Genomic DNA, 26,351 nt, shown 5'->3' with positions numbered 1-26,351 from the left:
ATGAGGTTCATTTTCTTGCAGGCATTCACAGTAGAACAAAGAGATTGGTTAATATCAATGAAAAACCGCACCCAAAGACTGACAAATATATGCAAAGGAAGATAAACTACAAATACAAAAGAAATAAAGAAAGAAACAAATAAACAAATACTGAGAACATGAGTTGTAGAGTCCTTGAAAGTGAGTCTATAGGTTGTGGAATCATTTCAGAGTTGAGGTGAGTGAAGTTAAAACATAGAACGTAGAGAACCTACAGCACAATACAGGCCCTTCGTCCCTCCAAGTTGTGCCAAACACATCCCTACCTTAGAAGTTACTAGGGTTACCCATAGCCCTCTATTTTTCTAAGCTCCATGTACCTATCCAAAAGTCTCTTAAAAGACCCTTTCATATCCGCCTCCACCACCGTTGCTGGCGGCCCATTCCACACACTCACCACTCTCTGCGTAAAATACTTACACCTGATATCTCCCTTGTACCTCCTCCCAATCTTCCGTCCGTGGACTTACTTTACACCGCATGCTGTCGGAGCAGTGCTGCCAGGATAATCAAGGACACGACCCACCCAGCCAACACACTTTTCGTCCCTCTTCCCTCCAGGAGAAGGCTCAGGAGCTTGAAGACTCATATGGCCAGATTTGGAAACAGCTTCTTTCCAACTGTGATAAGACTGCTGAACGGATCCTGACCCGGATCTGGGTCGCACCCTCCAAATATCTGGACCTGACTCTCGGTTTTTTTGCACTACCTTACTTTCCATTTTTCTATTTTCTATTTATGATTTATAATTTAAAATTTTAATATTTACTAATTTTTACTATATTTAATATTTTTAATGTTTAATATTTGTAATCCAGGGAGTGGGAAGCGCAGAATCAAATATCGCTGTGATGATTGTACATTCTAGTACCAATTGTTTGGCGACAATAAAGTATAAAGTATAAAAGCTGTGCTCTCTTGTGGCAGCTGTTTTAGCCCTGGGAAAAAGCCTCTGACTATCCACGTGATCAATGCCTCTCATCATCTTATACACCTCTATCAGGTCACCTCTCATCCTCCGTCGCTCCAAGGAGAAAAGGCCGAGTTCACTCAACCTGCTTTCATAAGGCATGCTCTCCAATCCAGGCAACATCCTTGCAAATCTCCTCTGCACCCTTTCTATAGTTTCCACATCCTTCCTGTAGTGAGGCGACCAGAACTGAGCACAGTACTCCAAGTAGGATCTGACTCCAAGTGGGTCCTATATAGCTGTAACTTTACCTCTCGGCTCCTAAATTCAATTCCACGATTGATGAAGGCCAATACACTGTACGCCTTCCTAACCACAGAGTCAACCTGCGCAGCTGCTTTGAGTGTCCTATGGACTTGGACCCCAAGATCTCTCTGGTCCTCCACACTGCCAAGAGTCTTACCATTAATACTATATTCTGCCATCATATTTGACCTATCAAAATGAACCACTTCACATTTATCTGGGTTGAACTCCTCTGCCACTTCTCAGCCCAGTTTTGCATCCTATCAATGTCCCGCTGTAACCTCTGACAGCCCTCCACACTATCCACAACACCCCCAACCTTTGTGTCATCAGCAAACTTATTAACCCATCCCTCCACTTCCTCATCCAGGTCATTTATAAAAATCACGAAGAGTAAGGGTCCCAGAACAGGTCCCTGAGGCATACCACTGGTCACCGGCCTCCATGCAGAATATAACCCGTTTACAACCACTCTTTGCCTTCTGTGGGCAAGCTAGTTCTGGATCCACAGAGCAATGCCCCCTTGGATCCCATGCCTCCTTACTTTCTCAATAAGCCTTGCATGGGGTACCTTATCAAATGCCTTGCTGAAATCCGTATTCACTACATCTACAGCTGTACCTTCATCAATGAGTTTAGTCACATCCTCAAAAAATTCAATCAGGCACGTAAGGCATGACCTGCCCTTGACAAAGTTGTCCATGCTGATTTAGGAGTCCAATGGTTGTGGGGTAATAACTGTTCTTGAACCTGGTGGTGTGGACCTCCTTCCTGATGGCAGCAGCGAGAGGACAGCGTGGCCGTGGATGGTGGAGGTCCTTAATGGATGCTGCTTTCTTGTGGCAGTGCTCCTTGTAGATGTACTCAATGGCGGGGAGGGCTTTTCCTGTGATCGACCTATCTAACCTTTGAGTAAAAAAATTCTCCACATCCCATTACTAAGTGGGTAAGTCTTTATCCAGAACCTTTTTCCTCTGGATTCTAGTCCCTTCAGCCTGAGTTAATAGCACCTCAGTGCCTACCACAGCCACTCAGAACCCTCCAGTAACCATACTCCAATGTCCTGTATCTATTTTTTTTCTTTTCTCTCTCCTTGATCCAGCTGACCCCCATCACCTCCTCTCTTCCCTCTCCCACCCTCTCCATCTACCCATAGCCCACACACTCAACCCTCTGGTCCCCCTTCCCACCTCCCTTCCTTTATCCCATGCTCCACCTTCCTCTCCTATTAGATTTCAACATCTCCAGCCCTTTGTCACTTCCACCTATCATCTCCTAGCTTCTGATGTCATTCCTCTCTTTCCCCATCCCTCAGCTGCCTGTCACCTCCCTTTTCACATGGAGCTACTTGTCACCTATCAGCTCTTGCTCCACTTATTCTCGCACCCCCAGCTTCTTTATGGTTGGCTTGCTTCCTCTTCTTTTAGTCTAGATGAAGAGTCTCAACCCAAAAAGTCGATTCTCCATTTCCTTCCACAGATGCTGCCGGACCTGCTGATTTCCTCCAGTGTTTTGTGTGTTGCCCCAGATTCCAGCATCTGCCCACTCTTATACCCATATAACAATCACAGCACGGAAACAGGCCATCTCGGCCCTTCTAGTCTGTGCCGAACTTTTACTCTCACTCTTGTGTCTCTCCTCAGAACCTTAGCTGTTTCTCCTTTCACTTTTCTAACTTCTAGTGAGTTTTTTGAAGTTTCAATGGACTTCTAAATGAAATTTTTTAAAATACTGCCGATACTGAAACCTGAAATAAAACAACAAAAAAGCTGGAAACACTCAGCAGGTCAGGCAGCATCTGTGGAGAGAGAAACAGAATCAATATCTCAGATTAGAAACCCTTCCTCAGGGCTGGCAAAGAGAGAGAAAACAAAGGTAATTTCAAGTTGCAGTGGAGACGATGGGGGTGTGGTGAACAGGACAGATGGAAAAGCTTCAGTAGAGTGAGAGCAAGTCAGGGATTTAATGAAGCCGTTTGGGGGTGAATATTCTTGTTTGTGTTCTGTGTTGCTAATAGCTGTACAATATGTCCACCAGGTCGGACTGTAACAATGGAGAGAAATAACCGGACCCAATATCACAGATAGATGGCATACAACAGAAAAAAATGAGGGAAAGTTGGAGAATTGAAATTCGAGCTCAGGAGGCTCCTGATGAGATGAGATTTTGTTCCTCAAGCTTGTGTTCAAAGTACATTTATGATCAGAGTACGTATACGGAATACAACTCTGAGATCCATCCTCCCACGGACAGCCATGAAACAACGAAACACCATGGAACGAGTTCAAGGGAAAATCAAGCACCCAACGTGCGAAAAAGAGATTACACAAATGGCGAAAAGCGTGCAAGCAACACGTAGACTGTCAAATGCCAAACCAGGAGCCAATAGTATTGTTGGGCCGCATCGTAACATTTAATGAAGCCACATGCAGGTCAGGGTGAGAGTGCGGGGGAGAATTAAAGTGACAGGCAGTTAACAGGTTAGACAGCACCTTTGGAAACGAAAGAACAGTCAACGTTTCGAGCCGAGACCCTTCTTCAAGACTTTTCAGGCACAGACCCTTCAACAGGTCCCTGCCAAAAACGTCACCCATTTCCCTTCATCGATGCTGCCTGACCTGCTGAGTTCCTCCAGCATTTTGTGTGTGTGTGTGTGTGTGTGTATTGCTCAAGATTTTCAGCATCTGCAGAATCTGTTGAGTCTATAGGAAGGTCAGGGTTATTCCTACACTTGGAATGCAAAGTGATGACCCGATCTACGGTTTAGATGAGACTACATTGCGAACACCGAACGTGGTAAGCGGCGGTGAATGGTCAGTTAGTTCGGACAGCCTACGGGGAGATTCTGTCAAGCCTCAAGTTAAAGGCTTGGTGGAAGTCAGAGGCCTGATGTCTGCAGGTCCACTGGAGGCCCGGAGGCAGCCTGTCCTGGGGTTGGAGTGTGAATGAGTGGGAGGTAAAGGGTGTATGTGCAGTTGTTCTAATGTTGTTTAAAGTTCAAAGTAAACTTATTATCAAAGTATTATCTGAGATTCATTTTCTTGCGGTCATACACAGAAAACCTATGAAAAGGAATATGAAAGACCGCACCCAGCAGGGTGGACAGACAACCAGTGTACAAAGGCAACTAACTGTGCAAATATAAAAGAAAAGAAATAATACTAATAAATAAATAAGCAATAAATATTGAGGACCTGAAATGAAGAGTCCTTGAAAGTGAGTCCATAGTTTGTGAGAACAGTTCAGTGATGGGGTGAGTGAAGTAACCCCTCTGGTTCAAGACCCTGGTGGGTAAGGGGTAATAACAGTTCCCGAACCTGGTGGTGTGGGTCCTGAGGCTCCTGTACCTTCTTTCTGACAGCAGCAGTGAGAAGAGAGCATAGCCTTGGGTGGTGGGTGTCCTTGATGATGGATGCTGCTTTCTTTCAACAGCGCTCCATGCGGATGTGCTCGATGGTGGGGAGGACTTTACCGTTGGCGGACTGGACTATATCTGCAACTTTTTGTAGGAGTTCTGTTGTTGCTTGTGTTGATCTGCTGAACGTTGTGGGCGTGCAATGTTGGCACTGGAATGAGTGACAACACCTCCGGGCTGTCCCCAGCACATCCCTGCGTGTGTTGATTGTTAACACAAAATGACACATTTCATCTCTAGGAAGAGGTACAGTCGACGTTTCGGGCCGAGACCCTTCGTCAGGACTCACTGAAAGAAGAGCTAGTAAGAGATTTGAAAGTGGGAGGGGGAGGGGGAGATCCAAAATGATAGGAGAAGACAGGAGGGGGAGGAATGGAGCCAAGAGCTGGACAGGTGATTGGCAAAAGGGATATGAGAGGATCATGGGACAGGAGGCTCGGGGAGAAGGAAAAGGGGGGTGGGGGGGAACTCAGAGGATGGACAAGGGGTATAGTGAGAGGGACAGAGGGAGAAAAAGGAGAGAGAGAGAGAAAGAATGTGTGTATATAAATAAATAATGGATGGGGTACAAGGGGAAGGTGGGGCATTAGTGGAAGTTAGAGAAGTCAATGTTCATGCCATCAGGTTGGAGGCTACCCAGACGGAATATAAGGTGTTGTTCCTCCAACCTGAGTATTGGCCTGCTGCGTCCACCGGCAACTTTGATGTGTGTTGCTTGAATTTCCAGCATCTGCAGAATTCCTCGTGTTTGCGTGACACATTTCATTGTGTGTTTCAATGTACAAGTGAGAAACAAATCTGAATTTGAATCTGAAAATAGCTTTCTTTTTTCTTTCAGAGATTCCATCACTGACTTCTTGACCGTCCTGAAGCGAGGGGAGGTTAATGCCCTTTTCACCGAAACCATGGTCTGTGTTCGTCAGCAGTTTGGCGATGGGTGTTCCTGGATCATGCCTGCCTGAACATGGGGCTGTTCTGTGCCATGCCCACAGTGCCAAGAACTCTCCACTTCTGTGGTGTTCGAGACGGCGAAAGTTGTAGGACATTTGTAAAGTGGGACGAAGCAAGTTTGATTCTGCACTTTGTCTCCTCCAGCACGATCTAGACGCCTGGCGGTTGTGATGGAGAAGCCCCAGCCCAATTTCTTTTTCCACAGGAAGAGGTCCCAGCTGTTGCTGCTGAACTCGCTGACGTGTGGCCTGGAGATCTGTGTGGCAGCTGGAATCACCTTTGTGCCCCCTCTGCTCCTCGAGGCTGGAGTCCAGGAGAAGTATATGACCATGGTCTTGGGTGAGTTGAGTATTACCACAATACTTTGATGCATGTAAACTCTGGTAAGACCACACTTAGAGTGCTGTGTGTAGTTCTGGTTGCCTTGTTATAGGATGTGAGTGCTTTAGAGAGAGTGTGGAGGTTTGCTGTAGGACCTGCTCACTTTGATCTCCAGCTGCGTGGTGTTTCCTTAATGATGTCCCCGCCCTGCCATTCTTGCAGTCCCTCTTTGGTTCTGCCCATCCAGCCACACAGCACTCCCTGGTCATAGTCCCGCCATCCGTATTGCTCTTGTGCCAGCCGTGCAACGCTCTCAGTAAGCCCAGACAAAGGATCTTGATCCAAAACGTTCCCTGTCCATTTTCCTCTGTGGATGCTGCCTGGCCCTCTGAGTTGCGCCAGCGTTTTGTGTGTTGCTCCGCGTTCCAGTGTCCCGATGAAGCAGTCCTGATTAAGGGTCTCGTCTTGAAACGTCGACTGTTTATTCCCCTGTAAAATTGCTGCCTGACCTGCTGAGTTCCTCCAGCGTTTTGTGTGCAACTCTGAATTCTAGTTTCCGCCGTCTGTCGTGTTCCCAATGCACCACAGAGGCTTCACGGAGAACATTTCTGTGCCAAATTCTGTAATAGGCTTTTCAATTGGTCCCAATGCCCTGCACAACTTTTCCCTAACAAGTAGAGTATTTTGAAAAAATGTAAACTGTTGCTGCTGGTCACTGAGCACTGTGAGTGTCAGATTGGCAAGAGTCTGCAGACCGTTGGTTAATACAGCTAGGAATTTTCTGCTCCTGTCCAGAAGCACAAAGTGACGACTTTTCCTCAGAAAAGTCCTTTTGCTCATCCCTTTCCTTTTCTTAATAAAATAAAGATTAGCTTTATCTGTCACATGTACTGTACATCGGAACATAGAGCGAAATGCACCATTTGCTTCAACGGTGACCACAATCCACATATGTGCCAGGGACGTGGCCGTGCTTCTGCCACCAACATAACTTGCCCACTACTCGTTAACCCTACACTGTAGGTCTTTAGAAGTTGGGAGGAAACTGGAGCACCCGGAGGAAACCCATACGGTTACAGGGAGAACGTACAGTATCAACTCTTTACAGACAGTGGCCGGAATTGAACCTGGATCACTGGAGGTGTTAAATGCTCTGCTAACCCAGGGCTCCCAACCTATGGTCCACAGACCCCTTGCTTAATGGTATTGGTCCATAGCATAAAAAGGATTAGGAAGCCCCCTGTGCTAACCACTATGCTAACTTTGAACACGTAACTCCTAACTTTGTGTTGTAATGTTTCCCCATTGGCTGAATGATTTTTACAGCTTTCACACTTGGATTGCTCTTGACACCTTATGAAAAAGGTGCTGCCTGTCCACTCTGTCTATACCTCTTAAAATCTTACACACCTCTATCAAGTTGCCTCTCATCCTCTGTCACTCTGAAGAGCAAAGCCCTAGCTCACTCCACCTTTCCTCATAAGTCATGCTCTCTAATCCAGGCAGGATCCTGGTAAGTCTCCTCTGCACTCTCTCTAAAGCCTCTACATCCATCCTATAATGAGGCGACCAGTACTGAACACAATAGTGTAATCTAACCAGGGTGCTGTAGAGACGCAGCATTATGTTGTGGCTCTTGAACTCAACCCCCCAACTAATGAAGGCCAGCACTCTGTATGCCTTCTTAATAACCCTATCAACTGGCAGGGTAGCTTTGAGAGATTTATAGATGTGGACCTCAAGATCTGTCTGTTTGTTTTTTGGCCTTTCTCTGGAGCAGAGGTTCCCAATTTTTTTTATGCCCTGGGCTGCTACCATTAACCGAGGGGTCCAAAGACCCCAGGTGGATAATCCTGCTCTAAAGAGAGCTACTACTAGTTATTTCAAGAGCCAGTTTCTGTTGGAAAAGAGTTCGTTTGTTGCTAGTTAACGCAAGCCTGTCCCAGTTATCTAGTGAGTTATTGGATATCCTTCCCCAAAGTACAATCAGATTGGTCCAGCATCCACGTGTGAGGGTAAATTTCCAATTCTCCATTCATTTGGACCGGTGGTCAGGTTCCGGCGGGAGTGGGATAGCAGTGCAAATTGGACCCAGCAAAATTGCCACAGCCCAAATGGGAATTGTATTGTTCTGAGGTTGCTTTATTCACTGCGTTCATAAAATGGGCGCGAGTGTTTGAATTCCATTTCTTGAATCTTCCCAGGGATCTGCCTATCACTGATTTGAGCAGCCCACACAAAATTTCAGCAGGTCAAGCAGCATCTATGGAAGGGAATAAAGGGTTGACATTTCAGGCCGAGGCCCTTCATACTCCCATTCACACCCCCCCCCCACCTGGTTTGACCAATCATCTCCTGTTCCTCCTACCTTCATATTCTGACTTCTTCCGCCTTCCTTTCCAGGCCTGACGAAGGGTCTCAGCTCAAAACATCAACTGTTTACATGCCTGACATGTTGAGCTCTGCCATCATTTTGCGGGTGTTTTTGCTACTGCTGCCATTGGCCTCGAGGCTTTCACAAGCCTAGAAGTTTGGTCACAAGCCATGTGGTCTCATCACGACTGGAGGATGGCTTTCTTCATACACTAGTTGACATTTTCTAGGATATTAATCTGGGCTCCAATCTGAACTGACTGGGGCAGACTTTGAAATAAAATACAGACCTAGAAAGCCCCCTGGACCGAGTGCAAAGGAAATTCACCGGCATGTTGTCTAGATGGGAGAACTTAAATTATGAGGAGAGATTGGAGAGGCTGGGCTGGTTTTCCCCGGAGCGAAGGAGGCTGAGAGGTGACGTGAGGGGTGGTGCATAAGATTATGCGAGACAGAATCTTTTTTTCATGGCAGAGGTACCAGAAACAAGGGAACATGGGTTAAGGTGAGTCGAAGGCATTATAAAGGGGATCAGAGGTGTACGTTTGTTTAACACAGATTATGGTTGATATCTGGAATATTCTACCAGAGGAGATGGTGAAATCAAAAATAATTACTGTACTTACGAGGCACTTAGTCAGACACTTACATAGGCAAAGTGTCTTTTACAATGGTGCTTGTCCGACAGTGACAGGAAACCTGTGCGGGAGACTTCTTAAAGTGGAAAAGCCAGTACACTGGGGCAGTTCCACTCTCTCGACCACAGAATTCCGGGTCCAGTGGTATGAACATGTGTCACAAACTGGGGTGTCTTCCTTGGTTTCTTCCCGTCTTCTATATACAGTGCTCAGGCTGATGAAGGGCAGCGTGCCAGAATCCTCATGCAACACCCAGTCTACCACTGCCTAGGGACCATGTACTTTCTCTGCTCTACAACACCCCCCCCCCCCAGTCCTACCCAGAACCAGAATCAGGCTCACATCGTTCACATGTGTCGTGAAGTTTGTTGCTTTCTGACAGCAGTACAATGCAATCAATAAGGAAAAAAAAGTTAGTGTTACAATAAGAAATGTATAAAAAATAAATGAATAGTGCAGAAAAGGGGCTGAATAGTGAGGTGGTGTTCATGAACCATTCAGAAATCATTCAGAGGAAGAAGGTGCTCCTAAAGTGTTTAGTCTTCAAGCTCCTGTATGTCCTCCTTAGTGGTAAAAGAGTGAAGATTAGTTTTATTTGTCATGTGTAAATCTAAATATGCAGTGAAATGTGTTGTTTGGGTCAAATCAGATCAGTGAGGATTACGCTACGCTTCCACAGCAATATAGTCATAGTCATAGTCATACTTTATTGATCCCGGGGGAAATTGGTTTTCGTTACAGTTGCACCATAAATAATAAATAGTAATAGAACCATAAATAGTTAAATAGTAATATGTAAATTATGCCAGTAAATTATGAAGTAAGTCCAGGACCAGCCTATTGGCTCAGGGTGTCTGACCCTCCAAGGGAGGAGTTGTTAAGTTTGATGGCCGCAGGCAGGAATGACTTCCTATGACGCTCTGTGTTGCATCTTGGAGGAATGAGTCTCTGGCTGAATGTACTCCTGTGCCCACCCAGTACATTATGTAGTGGATGGGAGACATTGACCAAGATGGCATGCAACTTAGACAGCATCCTCTTTTCCAACACCACCGTCAGAGAGTCCAGTTCCATCCCCACAGCTCATTAACCCTCACCCGAATGTGGGTGGAAACCAAAGTACCCAGAGGAAGCTCATGCGGTCACATGGAGAAGGTACAAACTCCCCATAGACGGTGGCGGGAATTGAACCTCAATTGGTGGAAGCTGACGTTGTAAAGCAATACGCTAACCACTGTGGTACTGTCCCGCCAATGAGAAATGAGTCCCAGTAGTGCGGTCCTTAATGATGGTACATTTCCTTTGGGCATATTTTAATTGCTGGTGCCATCTCTCCACAGGAATTGGGCCAGTCCTCGGACTGATATTTGTCCCGATGATTGGGTCAGCCAGCGACCACTGGACGAGTAGATATGGCCGCCGACGCCCTTTCATTTGGGGTCTCTGCCTCGGTGTCCTTCTCAGTCTCTTCATTATCCCGCACGCCGGCCGCCTGGCCACTGCTTTCAGCCTGAAAGACTACCCGGTGGATGTCATCTTCCTCATCGTTGGCATCTGCATGTTGGACTTCTGTGGCCAAGTCTGCTTCACCCCGCTGGAGGCCCTGCTTTCTGACTTGTTCCACGACACCGAGGAATGTAGGCAGGCCTTCTCCATGTATTCCTTCATGATCAGCCTAGGAGGTTGTATTGGTTACTTCCTGACAGCAATAGACTGGAGAAGGACCTCCCTCTCCGCCTACCTGGGTGGACACGAGGACTGCCTCTTCACGCTTCTGGCTGCCATATTTGTCGTGTGCATTTTTGCCACTTTCTTTGTCTCCGAAGAGAGCTCCAAAAATGCGGACGTGCTGGTGGACATCTCAACAAAGGAAGCCATGAAGCCTTTGTCGAGGCACTGTGGCTGCACCATGAGTACTGTGTGGCGTGTAAGGCACTCCCTCCTTGTACTGAAGAACTGTTGCACTTTCATCCCCAAACTGTACCACTTGTACTGCCGCATTCCCAAGGTGACCCGCCAGCTGGTGGTGGCCGAGTTCTACAGCTGGATGGCCCTCATGACCTTCATGATGTTCTACACGGACTTTGTGGGGGAAGGACTCTACCAGGGCATCCCGAATGCCCGCCCGGGCAGTGAAGCCAGACTGCGCTATGATGAAGGTAGGTGATTTGCACAGCACTTGCCGTTCGAATTTGGCAGCGCATGCACTCAGCGGCCACTCTATGAGGTGCGCCTCCGCACCTGCTCGTCAACGCAAGTATCTAAGCAGCCAGTCACGTGACAGCAACTCGGTGAGTAAAAGCATGCAGACACGGTCAAGAGGCTCAGTTGCTGTTCAGCCCAAACATCAGAACGGGGAAAGAAATGTGACCTCAGTGACTCTGACCGCGGAATGGTTCTTGGTGCCAGACAGGGTGGTTTGGGTATCTCAGAAACTGTGGATCTCCTGGGATTTTTATGCAAAACCATCTCTAGTTTTACAGAGGATGGTGCAAAAATCAAAAAAAAAACATCCAGTGGGTGGCAGTTCTGTGCATATACCTTGGGCACGCCTTGTTCACGTGAGAGGTCAGAGGGGAATGGCCAGACTGGTGCAAGCTGTCAGGAAGGCAACCATAACTCAGATAACCAAACGTTAGAACAGTGGTGTACACAACACATCAAACCTTGAAGAGGATGGGCTGCAACAGCAGAAGGCCACAAACATACAAAAATATTGTCAGTGGCCACGGTGTGTAGATTCAGATTTATTTATTGCACGCACATCGAAACGTACAGTGACATCTGTCATTTGCATTAACAACCAACACACCCGAGGATGTGCTGGGGGCTGCCGGCAAGTGTTGCCACACATTCCAGAGCACGCCCACGATGCTCAGCAGAACAACGCAGAACACAACAAACAGACCGTACTAAACAACAACCGCAAAACAAGCCCTGTTTCTCCCTTCCGATCCACGTCCACAGTCCTCTAACCCCAGGGCAGACCACCTTCAACCTCCTGCTTCCAGCGGACACATGGATTTGAAGATACTGGACCCCAACAGAGATAAGATAGATAGGAGACAAATTTTGAAGTGCTACACATGCCCTTACACTTCCTCCCTCACCACCATTCAGGGCCCCAGACAGTCGTTCCAGGTGAGGCGACACTTCACCTGTGAGTCGGCTAGGGTGATATACTGCATCCGGTGCTCCCGATGCGGCCTTCTATATATTGGCGAGACCTGATGCAGGCTGGAAGACCATTTCGCTGAACACCTACACTGTGTCCGCCAGAGAAATCAGGATCTCCCAGTGGCCACACATTTTAATTCCACGTCCCATTCCCATTCTGATATGTCTATCCACGGCCTCCTCTACTGTAAAGATGCAGCCACACTCAGGTTGGAGGAGCAACACCTTATATTCCGTCTGGGTAGCCTCCAACCTGATGGCGTGAACATTAACTTCTCAAACTTCCGCTAATGTCCCACCTCCCCCTTGTACCCCATCCGTTATTTATTTATATACACACATTCTTTTTCTCTCTCTCCTTTTTCTCCCTCTGTCCCTCTCACTATACCCCTTGCCCATCCTCTGGGCTTTTTCCCCCCCTCCCCCTTTTCTTTGTGCCTAGGCCTCCTGTCCCATGATCCTCTCATATCCCTTTTGCCAACCAACTTTCCAGCTCTTGGCTCCATCCCTCCCCCTCCTGTCTTCTCCTATCATTTCAGATCTCCCCCTCCCCCTCCCACTTTCAAATCTCTTACTAGCTCTTCTTTCAGTTAGTCCTGACGAAAGGTCTCGGCCCAAAACGTCGACTATACCTCTTCCTAGAGATGCTGCCTGGCCTGATACGTTCACCAGCAACTTTTATGTGTGTTGCTTGATATTCCAGCATCTGCAGATTTCTTCGTGTTTGCAACAAATTTTAAAAGCCCACATTCCCCTCCCACCTTCCCACCAGAAACCTACCATCAAACCACACCACTCGCAGGCAGAGCCAGACACTCAATAGTCAGCAGGTGTGCAAAGGTCCGATTTCGAACAATTCCACCATGCCTACTAACAACCTGGAATCAAGTTTGCAGCATCAGGACAGAACGTACCTTCCTGTCAGGCGGTTCGGTGTCGACCCAGTGCCAGTGTGGGAGATGGTGAACTACCTGAAGGTGTTGCCCTCTCCCTGCCCCTGTCACCTCTTGTCAAGGGTTGGGCTTCATGATAGAATGCTCAGTGACAGCAGAGCAGGTTACACCAGATCCAGTGCGGATATCGAGATTATGGCCGGGTGTGTTGCACTAGAGACACCTCAAACGTTAACGCTCAATCGCTCAAACTTGGTGCCGCTACAAGTAACTAGTTTTGTACAAGTTCAACTCAGGTAAGTGTGAGGTAGTTCATTTTGGTAGGTCAAATATGATGGCAGAATATAGTATTAATGGTAAGACTCTTGGCAGTGTGGAGGATCAGAGGGATCTTGGGGTCCGAGTCCATATGACACTCAAAGCAGCTGCGCAGGTTGACTCTGTGGTTAAGAAGGCATACGGTGTATTGGCCTTCATCAACTGTGGGATTGAGTTTAAGAGCAGAGAGGTAATATTGCAGCTATATAGGACCCTGGTTAAACCCAACTTGGAGTACTGTGCTCAGTTCTGGTCGCCTCACTACAGGAAGGATGTGGAAACCATAGAAAGGGTGCAGAGGAGATTTATGAGGATGTTGCCTGGATTGGGGAGCATGCCTTATGAGAATAGGTTGAGTGAACTCGGCCTTTTCTCCTGGGAGCGACGGAGGATGAGAGGTGACCTGATAGAGGTGTACAAGATAATGAGAGGCATTGATCATGTGGATAGTCAGAGGCTTTTTCCCAGGGCTGAAATGGCTAGCTTGAGTGGGCACTGTTTTAAGGTGCTTGGAAGTAGGTACAGAGGAGATGTCAGGGGTAAGTTTTTTACGCAGAGAGTGGTGAGTGCGTGGAATGGGCTGCTAGCGGCAGTGGACGCGGAAACAATAGGGTCTTTTAAGAGACTCCTGGATGGATACATGGAGCTTTGAAAAATAGAGGGCTATGGCTAAGCCTAGGTAGGTCTAGGGTAAGGACATGTTTGGCACAGCTTTGTGGGCCAAAGGGCCTGTATTTCTATGATTCTATGTTATATTTTTCTTTGACAGCATTTTTCTGAAGGGGTGTATTGTCACAGTTACAGATGCGATGAAAAGCTTACAACCACGTCATATAAGCAGCATTCACAAGAACATAAAATAAGCACAAATTATACTCAATGTTTACAAGAAACAACACAATTAGAACAACAAAAGGCAAAGCCCATTGGAATTTGGATTCTGAAGCATTTGGACAGGTACAAGGAGGGGAGGGTGACCGGCTGAATGCAGCAACTGGGGCTAGCAGGGAGGAGGCTGTGGCCAGCATGGGCCAATTGGGCTGAAGGGCCTGTGCTGTACTGCTCTATGACTCCGTGAATTATTCTGTTGTTTCAGTGATAGTTTACTGTAATATCTGCTTTCTTTGCTCTTAAGATTTATTCATTAATCACATTCACAGTGAAACGTACAGTGAAATGTGTCACTTGCATTAGAAACCAACACAGCCACACTTAATGTATGTTGTGTTTTATGGATTGAGTTATTGTGTTTTTTATGCTTGTTGTGTTTGGTTTTTATGCCGCATCGGATCCAGAGTAACAATCATTTTGTTCTCCTTTACATTCGCTTACTGAAAAATTGACAATAAACCATGTCGAGTCTTGAACCCGTGGATGTGCTGGGGGTGGCAGCGTACAACTGTTGTCACTCATGCCTCCAACGTCCAGCAGAACGACACACGGCCTACATACAACAAAGACTGTGGGCCGCGGGCCGTACTCTTCCCATAAACAACAGCAGAACAAACCACATTCCCTCCCCCCGACACACACAGGCAGGCCTCCAAGCCCAGAGCAGGCTGCCTCGAGACTTTGAGCGTGCTGTGTTGGGTGAGAGATTTACCTCAGGAAAGGTTGAGGTTACAGTCTGATCTGCCATGACTGTTTTAGATTCGATTAGATTCAACTTTATTGTCATTGTGCCGAGTGCAGATACAAAGGCAATGAAATGCAGTTAGCATCTAACCAGAAATGCAAAGAATAGTGTTATTTACAAAATAACTGCGAATAAAAAGTAAGTGCTACAGCACACAAATATAAAAGTACTGAGACAGTACAATATGGGTGCAATACTGCTTAGCGCTGTGATGAGAGATTCAGCAGTGTCACAGCCTCAGGGAAGAAGCTCTTCCTGTGCCTGCTGGTGCGGGAGTGCCTACCAGATGGGAAGAGAGTAAAAAGTCCATGGTTAGGTTGAGATGCACTTTGCTGAGCAATTTGCTCCATCTGTTGTTTATGTATTGAGATACAGTGCAGAATAAGCCCTTCCGGCTCTTCGAGCCATGCTGCCCAGCAACCCCCAATTTTACCCTAGCCTAATCAGAAGGCAATTTAAAATGACCAATTAACTTCTCAACCAATTTACCAGATAAGATTAGATTTACTTGTCACATACACGCGTTGAAACACACAGTGAAATGCGTTGTGTGCATCAACAACCAACGCAGTCCAAGGGCGCGCTAGGGGCAGCTCGCAAGTGTCACCATGATTCTGGCACCAATATAGCCTGCCCACAACTCACTAACTCTAACCTGTGCACTTTTGGAATGTGGGAGGAAATTGGAGCACCCGTGTGGTCATGGGGAGAAAGTGCTGACTCCTTACGTTGGACCTGGTCGCTGGTGCTGTAAAGCATTTTGCTAACCGCTACGCCCGCTAGTCTAGGTGAAGATCCCAAAGCTTAGTGCAGTTTCTAAGGGGTCCGCATTGGTTACATGTCCTGGAGTGGCTGTTGTCTGCTTCTCTCCTGCAGGTGTTCGGATGGGCAGCATGGGCCTTTTCCTGCAGTGTGCGTTCTCCATCCTCTGCTCCACAATCATGGACAAGCTGGTTACGAGGTTTGGAACCAAAGCTGTGTACCTCGCCAGCATTGCCTTCTTCACCATTTCTGCCATCATCATGTGCCTTTCGAAGAGTGTGGTCCTGGTCACAGCCATGTCTGCGTTAACAGGGTTTACGTATTCAACGCTGCAGATCCTGCCCTATACGTTAAACTCACTTTATCACAAGGAAAAACAGGTTGGTGGGCAGCTTTTCGATACGTTACTCCCTGAGTCATTACCACAACATGCGCTTTCTCTTAAATGGGCTGGAACGGCAGCAGTGACAAGGGATTTCAAATGCAAAGTTGGACTAGAGAATCTGGAGCAAGGAAAGGATAAGTGGGGTTATAGGAGTAAGGAGATCATCTGACCCCTCAATACCAACCCTGTTCAAGAATGATCTGACCTTGGCCTCAGCTCTCATGGGCACTAGCTTCTCTGTCAGGGAAAACTTCTTCTAAAGGCCTTGTCTCAAAAAAAGTGGCAACCACCTTTAAGGACCCTTGGCATCCAGGTCATGTCCTCTTCTCAAGCACAAGGAAATCTGCCGATGCTGGAAATTCAAGCAACACACATAAAAGTTGCTGGTGAACGCAGCAGGCCGGGCAGCATCTATAGGAAGAGGTACAGTCGACATTTCAGGCTGAGACCCTTCGTCAGGACTAACTGAAAGAAGAGATAGGGAGAAAGAAAGGGGGAGGGGAGCCCAGAGGATGGGCAAGGAGTTATAGTGAGAGGGACAGGGGGAGAAAAGAGAGAGAGAAAAATAATAAAACAATAATTAATTAATAAATAAATGAATGAATGAATGAATAAGAGATGGGGTACAAAGGGGAGGTGGGGGGGTCGGAGGAACAACACCTTATTTTCTGCCTGGGTAGCCTCCAACCTGATGGCATGAACATTGAATTCTCAAACTTCCGTTAATGCCCCACCTCCCCTTAGTACCCCATCCCTTATTTATTTATTTATTTATTTATTTATTTATTTTTCTCTCTCTCTCTTTTTTCTCCCTCTATCCCTCTCACTATAACTCCTTGCCCATCCTCTGGGATCCCCTCCCCTTTCTTTCTCCCCAGGTCTCCTGTCCCATGATCCTCTCATATCCCTTTTGCCAAACAACTGTCCAGCTCTTAGCTCCATCCCTCCCCCTCCTATCTTATCCTATCATTTCAGATCTCCCCCTCCCCCTCCCACTTTCAAATCTCTTTCTATCTCTTCTTTCAATTAGTCCTGACAAAGGATCTCGGCCCGAAATGTCGACCGTCCCTCTTCCTATAGATGCTGCCTGGCCTGCTGTGTCCACCAGCATTTTTTATGTGTGTTGCTTGTCGTCTTCTCATTACTTCCATCAGGGAGGAGGTGCAGGAGCCTGAAGACACACACTCAACATGCTTAGAGTAGTTTCTTACCTTCCGTCATCAGATTTCTGAACAGACAATAATCCAATGAACATCACTAATTTTGCTCACTTTATGCACTAATTCTTTTTTTAATACTTATTATAATTATAGTTCGAGCCCCAGCTGAGGCAACGTGTTGTGTCCTTGAGCAAGGCACTTAATCACACATTGCACATTGCTCTGTGACGACACCGGTGCCAAGCTGTATGGGTCCTAATGCCCTTCACTTGGACAACATGGGTGTCGTGGAGAGGGGAGACTTGCAGCATGGGCAACTGCTGGTCTTCCATACAAACTTACCCAGGCCTGCACCCTGGAGACTGAAGACTTTCCAGGCGCAGATCCATGGTCTCGCAAGACTAACGGATGCCCTTACTATTTATTATAATTATAGTATATTTTATGTATTACACTGTCACCAACAAATTTCATGACATATGTCAATGATATTAAACCTGATTCTGATCAACTTTCCTGGCTATTTACCCCTTACACTCAATTCCCAAAATCCAACAATCTGTCATTGAGTCATACAGCAAGGGTATAGGCCCTTCGGCCCAACTGGTCTATAACAGCCCAGATACTGATCTGAGATAGACCCATTTACCTATGTTTGGTCCTTGTCTCTTTAAGCATTTCCTGTCTTTGTACTTCTTCAGTGTCCTTCAGCCACTGTAGTTCTGTCTCTGTTTCCTCCTGCAGCTCGCTGCATCAGAATCAGATTTATTATCACTGTCTCACGAGGTGAAATGTGTTGTTTTGTAGCAGTAGTATAGTGCAATGAGATAAAATTAACGATGAAGTTCAAAATAAATAAAAGATCCAAAACAAAGGAGTAACGAGTTCGCGGACTGTTCGGAAATCTGATGGCAGAGGGGAAGAAGCAGTTCCTAAAACACTGAGTGTGTGTCTTCAGGCCCCTGTACCTCCTCCCTGTTGGTAGGAATGAGAAGAGGGCGATGATGCTCCTTGGTGATGGATGCCACTCTTTTGAGGCACTGCTTTGTAAGATGTCCTCATTGGGGGAGGATTGTGCCTATGCTGGGGCAGGCAGATTCTACAAACCCTGTGCCCTCTTCCAATCCTGTGAATTGGAGCCTGTCGATTGTTTCTGGTTTCAACTATATGAAAATTCTGAGCTTGGTATCTTCACTCTTTATGAATTCAAATGCTCCAGCTAAGTTTGTTATATTTCTCTTCTCCTTCTCCGTAAAAATCCACACAGCTTTACATTGCATAGATTTTAAATCAGCGCTTACAAAAGAATTCTAATTGACCTCTGCCTTATCAAGTACTTCCATTTTAATGAGTCCTTAATCTGAGATCTTGTAAAACTCCCCCTTGTTGATTTCCTCAATAATGATTTCATTTTTATTGTTTTGATTTTTAACTCCGTATCTCTGTTTAAATACCGTTTTTTTAATCAGGCTACACAGATGTTATTCCTGGCAGAACCAACCAGGGTAGAAATGCGAGCTCTTGTTAGAGATGTGAGTGAGTGATAATGTAAACACGTTGTATGCTTCTGAAATTCTGTTTCATAAATTTCATTCCAACTAGATTTCAAGACCAGATTTCAGTGCAAGTGTAATTAAAAATCGTACGTCCATCTTTGCAGAGAGACAATGAACTTCTCTTGATTTCATTACTAACTAAAGACCTCTTCCAGTATATTTGATGTCTTTTAATTATTACTGCAGCATCTCTGCTGACTCTATGATCATCCCAAGATCAATACTTGGAGTCATTTGTACATTAAATTGACTTAAATATCCCTATCTAATAGGCGGAGGCTGAAAGCCTGTGTACAAAGATATCTAGAGACTTTAATAGCAGCTTAATGGTATAGTAATGCTCTGATTAGTCCTTTTCTTGCACCTCAGTGTAATCTCATAAACTGATAGAATACAAGACCATAAGATAAAGCCCATCGAGTCTGCTCCACCTTTAAATCATGGCTGATCCATTTCCCCTCTCAGCCCCAGTCTCCTGCCTTCTCCTCATGTCCCCTCATGCCCTGACAAATCAAGAATCTATCAACATCTGCCTTGAATATACCCAATGACTTGGCCACCACAGCCATCTGTGGCAACAAATTCCACGGGTTCACCACTCTCTGGCTACAGAAATTCCTCATCTCCATTCCAAAAGGACACCCCTCTATTCTGAGGGTGTGTCCTACGGTCCTAGACTCTCCCACCATAGGAAACATCCTCTCCACATCCACTCTGTTGAAGCCTTTCAATATCTAATAGGTTTCAATCAGGTCACCCCTCATTCTTCTGAATTCGAGTGAGTACAGAGCCATCAAACACTCTTCATATGACAAGCCTTTCAAACCCGGAATTATTTTCGTGCACCTTCTTTGCAGTCTCTCCAATGTCACCACATCCTTTTGAAGATGAGGGTCCCAGAACTGTTCACAATACTCCAAGTGAGGCCTTATAAAGCCTCAATACCACAACGTTGCTTTTGTATTCTAGTCCTCTCGAAATGAATGCTGACATTGCATGTGCCTTCCTCACCTCCAACCCGACCTGCAAATTAACCTTTAGGGAATCCTGCCCAAGGTCTCCCAATTCCCTTTGCACCTCACGTGTGTGGGTCGGGCCTGTTCTGCTCGCGGCTCCACAACATTTACTCAGCTCTGCACTGAACTGAGTCTGAGCCTGTGGCCGGCTCGGCCTGCTCCTGACTTCGTGGCTGTGGACTCGCTTTCATTTTGAACGCTTTTTGTTTACTTTTATTGTTTGGACAATGTTTTTTTCCATCTCTCCACACTGGGTGTTTGACGGTCTTTTTTTTAATGGGTTCTTTTTGGTTTTTTTGTTTTGTGTGAGGAGACAAATCTCAAGGTTGTATAATGTATACATAATTTGATAATAAATGTACTTTGAACTTTGGGCTCATAGAACTTTACAGCACAGTAATTATAGTGCAATCACTCAAGTCAAGTAAGATGTTCTCCTAAGGATTTGCCTATTGGTGGATCCTCAGGTAGAGGCCCATCCGGGATCCACGTATCCTGAGGGGCTTCCAGGCCTCTTCAATCTTGCACCCTTTCCACTTGCTGATCACCATGGGACTTAATTCAGGATGTTAGGGTGAATTCACTTAATGGAGAACGCCTGCACGTGACTTTGTTGAACGTGGGGAGGCTGATGCGTGGGCAGACACCACATAGTCCTTGACAGATCAGGGTCAGGGTCCAGTGACATGGAATGCAAGACAAATGGGGACCCTCGGCTGAGTGGTTCCTGCTTAATGATGTCTTTTCTATAATAGGATGATGAAAAGTGAACTCAATGCTCCCAAAAGTGATTCTTACCAACATTTTATACAACTGTAATATAACATTCCAACTTGTGATGAAGATCAGCTTTCCAAAAGCCTTCTTCACCACCCTATCAACCTTGAGGATACTTCTCAGGAACTATGCACTTGTACTCCTGATCTACAGCACTCCTAATTTCTGAATCTAATCCATTGACTGGATGTAGTGCAGTGTTCATGTACCGTTGGTGTATGGATAGCTGTGGCTTATCTAATGTTCAATTGGATCCATTCATATGCCTCGTTTTTGTAAAGAGGTGGGAATTGGAGAACGAGGGCCGGATCGGGCAAGAGAAAAGAGCATTGTCAAAGACAACTCTTCCCACAACTTTTTCAAAGAATCCCATCTGAAGCTAAATTAGTTACCGTTGAGTCTTCCCATTTCTTGTTCATGATGTTTCAGCAAGTGAGAATTTATTCATTTATTTATTTAGAGGTGCCACGCGGGATAGGCCGCACCAACAAGTAAGCCCCGATTTACCCCTGGTTTAACTCCAGCCTAATCACAGGACAATTTACAGTGACCAGTTAACTGGCATGTCTCCGGAAAGCGGACAACCCACGTGGTCACGGGGATGATGTACTGACTCCTTACAGAGGACGTTGGGATTGAACACTGCACTCCGATACCCCGAGCTACGCCTCCGTGGTCAGAATCAGGTTTACGATCACTGTCGTATGTTGTGAAATTTGTTGGTTTTGAGGCAGCATTGCAATTCCAAACATTAAAAAAAATCTATAATTACAGTAAGAAACGTAAATATATAAAATTAAACAAGCAATGCAAAAGAAGAGCAAAAGTAGTCAGGTAGTGTTCATGGTTGCTTCATTGTCCATTCAGAAATGTGATGGCAGAGTATGTCTTCAGGCTCCTCTTCCTCCTCCCTGATGGTAGTCATAAGAAGAGGGCACATCCTGGGTGGTGGGGATCCTTAATGATGGATGCCGCCTTTTAGCGGCACTGCCTTTTGAAGATGTCCTCGATGCTGAGGACCCCATAAAGTTTAGTCCATCGCCGATTTATGAGCTTTACTTCTGTTCTCCTCCCCCTTGCGCAGGTATTTTTTTGCAAGCACAAGTTTACTGAACTCGAAGATGCTAATTGCCAAGTGGACCGCAAAATATCTCCGCCAAACGGAATCTTGAATCATAAGTCATACAATCAAAATGGCAGCATGGTCACGGCCGCTCCCCTGCTGATGGCCAAGGGGCCTCCGCCTGACCAAAGTGCAGGTCCACAGAGCCGGAGCGAGGTGGTGGTTTCTGCCGACGTCGAACAGGCCACAATGGGAAGAGGGATTTGTCTTGACCTAGCCATTCTAGATAGTGCCTTCCTCCTCTCTCAGGTCATTCCCTCACTGCTCATGGGCACAATCGTCCAGTTTACACAGACAGTAACTGCTTACATGATCTCTGCTGCCACCTTTGGGACAGTGGCTCTTTATTTTGCAACCAAAATAGTTTTTGATAAAAATGATTTAGAAAAGTATTTAGTGTGATGCAATGAAGGGATTTTGTCTTTCAGCTCTGGGTGGTCTAACAGTTGGAGGTGAGTGATATTGAGTTTGGCCACAATGTTATCAGCATGACAATTATCAGGTACAAGCAGAATGCAAGGTATAATTAGAGAAAAACCAATTTGCACTCTCTTAAAACTCCATCTGAATCTAGTCCATGGTACAGTTTTTTGTATACTGTTGGTGCACGGACATTTAATGTTTAATTGGATCCGTTCATGCTTCTCATCTTTGTAAAACCATTTTATGTAATGAGTCGGGCTTTAAGCTTCCGATCATTTTATGTTTACTAGGTGATCCAAATATCTGGTGGGGTTATGTGGCTCTTTGTGTAACCCCTGTAATCATCTGCGAACATAAACCAAAACATATTCTGGAGATTTGATTCGTCTGCAGAAGGAATGAAGAGCCACCGACGCCGTGATTGCGATGGGTCTTTGTGATGCAAAAGACAAGTGGGTCAATTAAACCCGACCTCACGTCACAGGCTTCCTGCAGGGTGAAACTTGCCCAAGTGCAATAATAAGGCTTCCTTGTAGCTTCCAGGACCTGCAGTGAGACCAGGTATAAATGAATGTGGTACGAGACATAATTATTCAGAGGATGTATCTACTGCTGGGTTTTTATGGCTGGCAAGCCAGAGGCATTACCTTAGTGGACTGAACTAATTTCAATGTGGTTTAAATTGATGCTATTAGTTAAAAATCTGCGCACTGCTTGTGCTCAGTCTGTTGGCTGAAGGTCTTCTTTACATCAGCAGTGCTTTGTCTTCACATTTTACAAACTGTGCAATATGGTAGCCCATTGGGGACATTGATTTCATTCCATAGCAGCTACTGGTGAGGTTATAAGTTTGGATGAACTAACTAATCTCAAAGTGAGAAGGAGAATGGCCCCCTTCATAGGTTTGGTCGAAGCGACAAGACTTGAGGATGTAGATTTTCTGAGATCAGCTCCTTCCTTGCCCAGGTAGGGACCTGGGAAGAGTGAGGAGAAAGAGGGGATGAAGAAGGAAGGAAGAAAAAGATCAACATTTTTGATTCCAGGCCCAAATCTGACTTTATGTTACCTGCTAGTAACATCAGATCTCCTTTGCGCTGAAGGGAAAATTTTCACAATGAAAAACTGGATGGGAGATAATGAGTATTGATTGCAGTGGACCTGTTCTGTTTATACGTCAAGCATTCCTAATGATCATGACTTATCTCTCATGCAACATTCAGAAGGGCTGATGTTTAAACATCTGCAACCCTGAGAGTGAACACCAATCGTAAGTGTGCCTTGTTACTCATTCCCTCAGCTTTTAAAATGACACCTGCAGGAACTGACATCACTGAGCTCTGCACAGCTCAGTTGTTGGTACATTATGAGGTTGGAATGTGCCCAGAGTTGTAAACACTTGTGGAAACCCAGTACTGCATTGGAAATTTCGGCCAACCATTTACATTTTGCTCATTTCAGTGGTTCAGATTGGACTTCAATGAGGACATTGAATCTACCCAATTGTCTTGCAAGTTACCCCCTGAAACATTTTGTAATACAGTCTGAGGTTTCTAAGTAATCAGTCTGATATACCTGACCCACATTTTAAAAAAAAGTATTATTGAAATAATTTCCCTTCTTTGACTTTGAAACAGTGGAGATCTTGCTTCTGGTTGATAGGCCACACACATCCTTAATCAGATACAGTGGAGTAGTGTAGTTCATCTTGTACCCCTGTAACACAGTTTCTTACCCCATCCCTAATCTTTTTTTTCTTCTCTCTTTCCCTCTCACAGTAACTCCTTGCCTGTTCTCCATCTTCCTCTGGTGCTCCCCTCCCCCTTTCTTTCTTCGAAGGCCTTCTGTCATATGATACTCCTCCTTCTCCAGCCTTGTATCCCTTTTGCCAATCAACTTCCCAGCTCTTAGCTTCATCCCTCCCCCTCCTGTCTTCTCCTATCATTTGGGTCTCCCACTCCCTCTCCCACTTTCAGATTTCTTACTATCTCTTTTTTCCATTAGTCCTGACGAAGGGTCTCGACCCGAAACGTCGACTGTACTTCTTCCCATAGATGCTGCCTGGCCTGCTGCATTCCACCAGCATTTTGTGTGTGTTTCTCATCTAAATTTGCCTTTCCAGTATAGCAGAGACTAGTATGTTTGAACGAGGAGCCTCCCAGACCATGGTGTACTCAATCTGTGTCCATGGTCCCCATCGTCAGTTACCATGACGAAAACAACTACGTTGTCACCTTGCCCCCTTGGTGATTTTCCCCAACCTACAGCATCATTCTTCTAAGCACCAAAATCCTAGTGCGAATGACTACTTAGCTACAGAGCAACAGGCAATAAGCTAACTGCTGTGTTAGCAGGTGAATGGTTTAAGATAGCTGATGAAACGAGATGAATTTAATTTCCTCTTTCGTGTTAGTGCAAACATTCAATAATCCAAATACTTCAGGCAAAAGGCCCACGTCCAATAATGGTGAGAAATGGTAACCGTGGAGTTTTCCTTCGCATTTCAACGACAGTCCTTGTAACAAATTTCCAGTGGCAATAATTTCTTCTGTAGCCTCTTGGGAATGTATTGTCCTGGTCCCAATTGCTGCTGATGCTCATTTCTTATTCTGCCTGCAAATTGGGTTGTTACAGATTTGCAGAGCGTCTGTGTGTTGGTGTCCATATCACTCACCTCTATCTGGCTTGTGTCTGTAAGTCAATTGCTAAATTATAGAATTGTATAAATCATCTGGGGAACAAAGGTATATTATTTTTCGTAGAATTAATAATTTTGCCTTAAAAATCTATTTTTGTTAAAATTTGTTGACCTGGCAACTGTTTTAAAGATCTATGATTACTGTATTTATATTGTAGAGATATTTTGTACAGTGACAATTTATTTCCCATATATAAAGGAACAGGCGTCCACAGGAAAATGGAAGTAGCTGTAGTTTTCTCCGTCATGTTCCAGGTGATGATTTAAGAAATGATTTTCTCACTGGGAGCAACATCTTCACTCCAGCCACGAGTGAATGAAGGCCTTCAAGCAGAAACAAGAGTTCCTGAAGCTTACAACACAGAAGCCTTCCCTCTTCTTATCGTGTCTCAGGCAGACCCTTCCTAGTCCAGAGTAACAGACACAAAATGCTGGAGGTACTCGGCAGGTCGGGCAGCATCCATGGAGAGGAATAAACAGTTGACGCTTCGGTTCTGGACCCTTCATCAGGACTCAGACGTCGACTACTTATTCCTTTCCACAGATCTGGTGTCCACGGACCATGGGTCGGGAACCCTTGCCATAGATGGTGCTGGACCTGCTGAGATCCGCCAGTATTTTGTGCGTGTTCCCCTGAATTTCTAGCATGGGCAGAATCTCTTGTCTTTATCTTTGCTAGACTGGCTCACTCCACTGTACAGTTGGTGTTCATAGATCTGCTTTTGCATCAAATTAATCGATTTTCTGTGTAAGGGTGCAATGGCCTTTATCTCAACTATTCCCTGTATCAAGGGGTTCCAGCATCAGAATAATCTTTCCCAAAATGCACTCAAATCCCGCAAACCGTACAGCCCGTTTGATCTCTTGTTTAAACTCCCAAGTTCTTATCGCTGACTTTAGAACATTTCGCCCCCCAATGCTGGGGCGATTTGCACACCTATCAAACCGGTGCAGCGTACACAAAATGCTGGAGGAACTCAGCAGGTCAGGCAGCATCTGTGGAAATGGTTGAACATTCAAGGCTTCAGGCTGAGACCCTTCATCGGGACTGGAAAGGTAGGGGTAAGAAGCCAGGGTAAGAAAGTGGTGGGGTGGAGGAGGAGTACAAGCTGGCAGGTAATAGGTGAGGGGGAAAGGTGGGTAAATGGAGAAGGGGGGGATGGAATGAGAAGCTGGGAAGGGACGGGTGGAAAAGGGCTGAAGAAGAAGGAATCCAATACGAGAGGAGAGTGGACCATGGGAGAAAGGGAAGAAGGAGGGACACCAGACTGAGATGACGTACAGGTGAGGAGAAATGGTGAAGGTGGGAATGAAATAAGAGAGAAGGTGGAGGGGAGAGAAATTATTATAAGTTAGAGAAATTGATGTTCAGCCTTCAGATTGGAGACTGCCCAGGCGGAACATGAAGTGTTGCTCTCCCATGCGAGAGTGGCCTCATTCAGTAGAGGAGACCACGGACAGCATGTTGAAATGGGAA

At 45.8% G+C, this 26,351-nt stretch overlaps 1 protein-coding gene across 6 annotated transcripts in view; it reads left to right on the top strand.

The window, feature by feature from the left end:
* LOC140210073 (solute carrier family 45 member 3) overlaps nucleotides 1-25,959 on the top strand; it is a 171,585-nt gene extending 145,626 nt beyond the window's left edge. For all 6 annotated transcript variants that reach the window (XM_072278862.1, XM_072278861.1, XM_072278860.1 and 3 more), the window contains 4 exons: nucleotides 5,509-5,960; nucleotides 10,294-11,112; nucleotides 15,854-16,119; nucleotides 21,718-25,959. In XM_072278862.1, the coding sequence (XP_072134963.1) occupies nucleotides 5,792-5,960; nucleotides 10,294-11,112; nucleotides 15,854-16,119; nucleotides 21,718-22,158 (1,695 nt within the window). In that variant the 5' untranslated portion in view covers nucleotides 5,509-5,791 and the 3' untranslated portion in view covers nucleotides 22,159-25,959. The remainder of the gene's footprint in view (nucleotides 1-5,508; nucleotides 5,961-10,293; nucleotides 11,113-15,853; nucleotides 16,120-21,717) is intronic.
* Nucleotides 25,960-26,351: the final 392 nt, after the last annotated feature.

The sequence above is a fragment of the Mobula birostris genome, chromosome 14 (genome assembly GCF_030028105.1).
Source record: "Mobula birostris isolate sMobBir1 chromosome 14, sMobBir1.hap1, whole genome shotgun sequence".
In the NCBI taxonomy this organism is placed as follows: domain Eukaryota; kingdom Metazoa; phylum Chordata; class Chondrichthyes; order Myliobatiformes; family Myliobatidae; genus Mobula; species Mobula birostris.
Note: the sequence above shows the minus strand (reverse complement) of the source record. Positions and strands in the feature narration are given on the sequence as shown.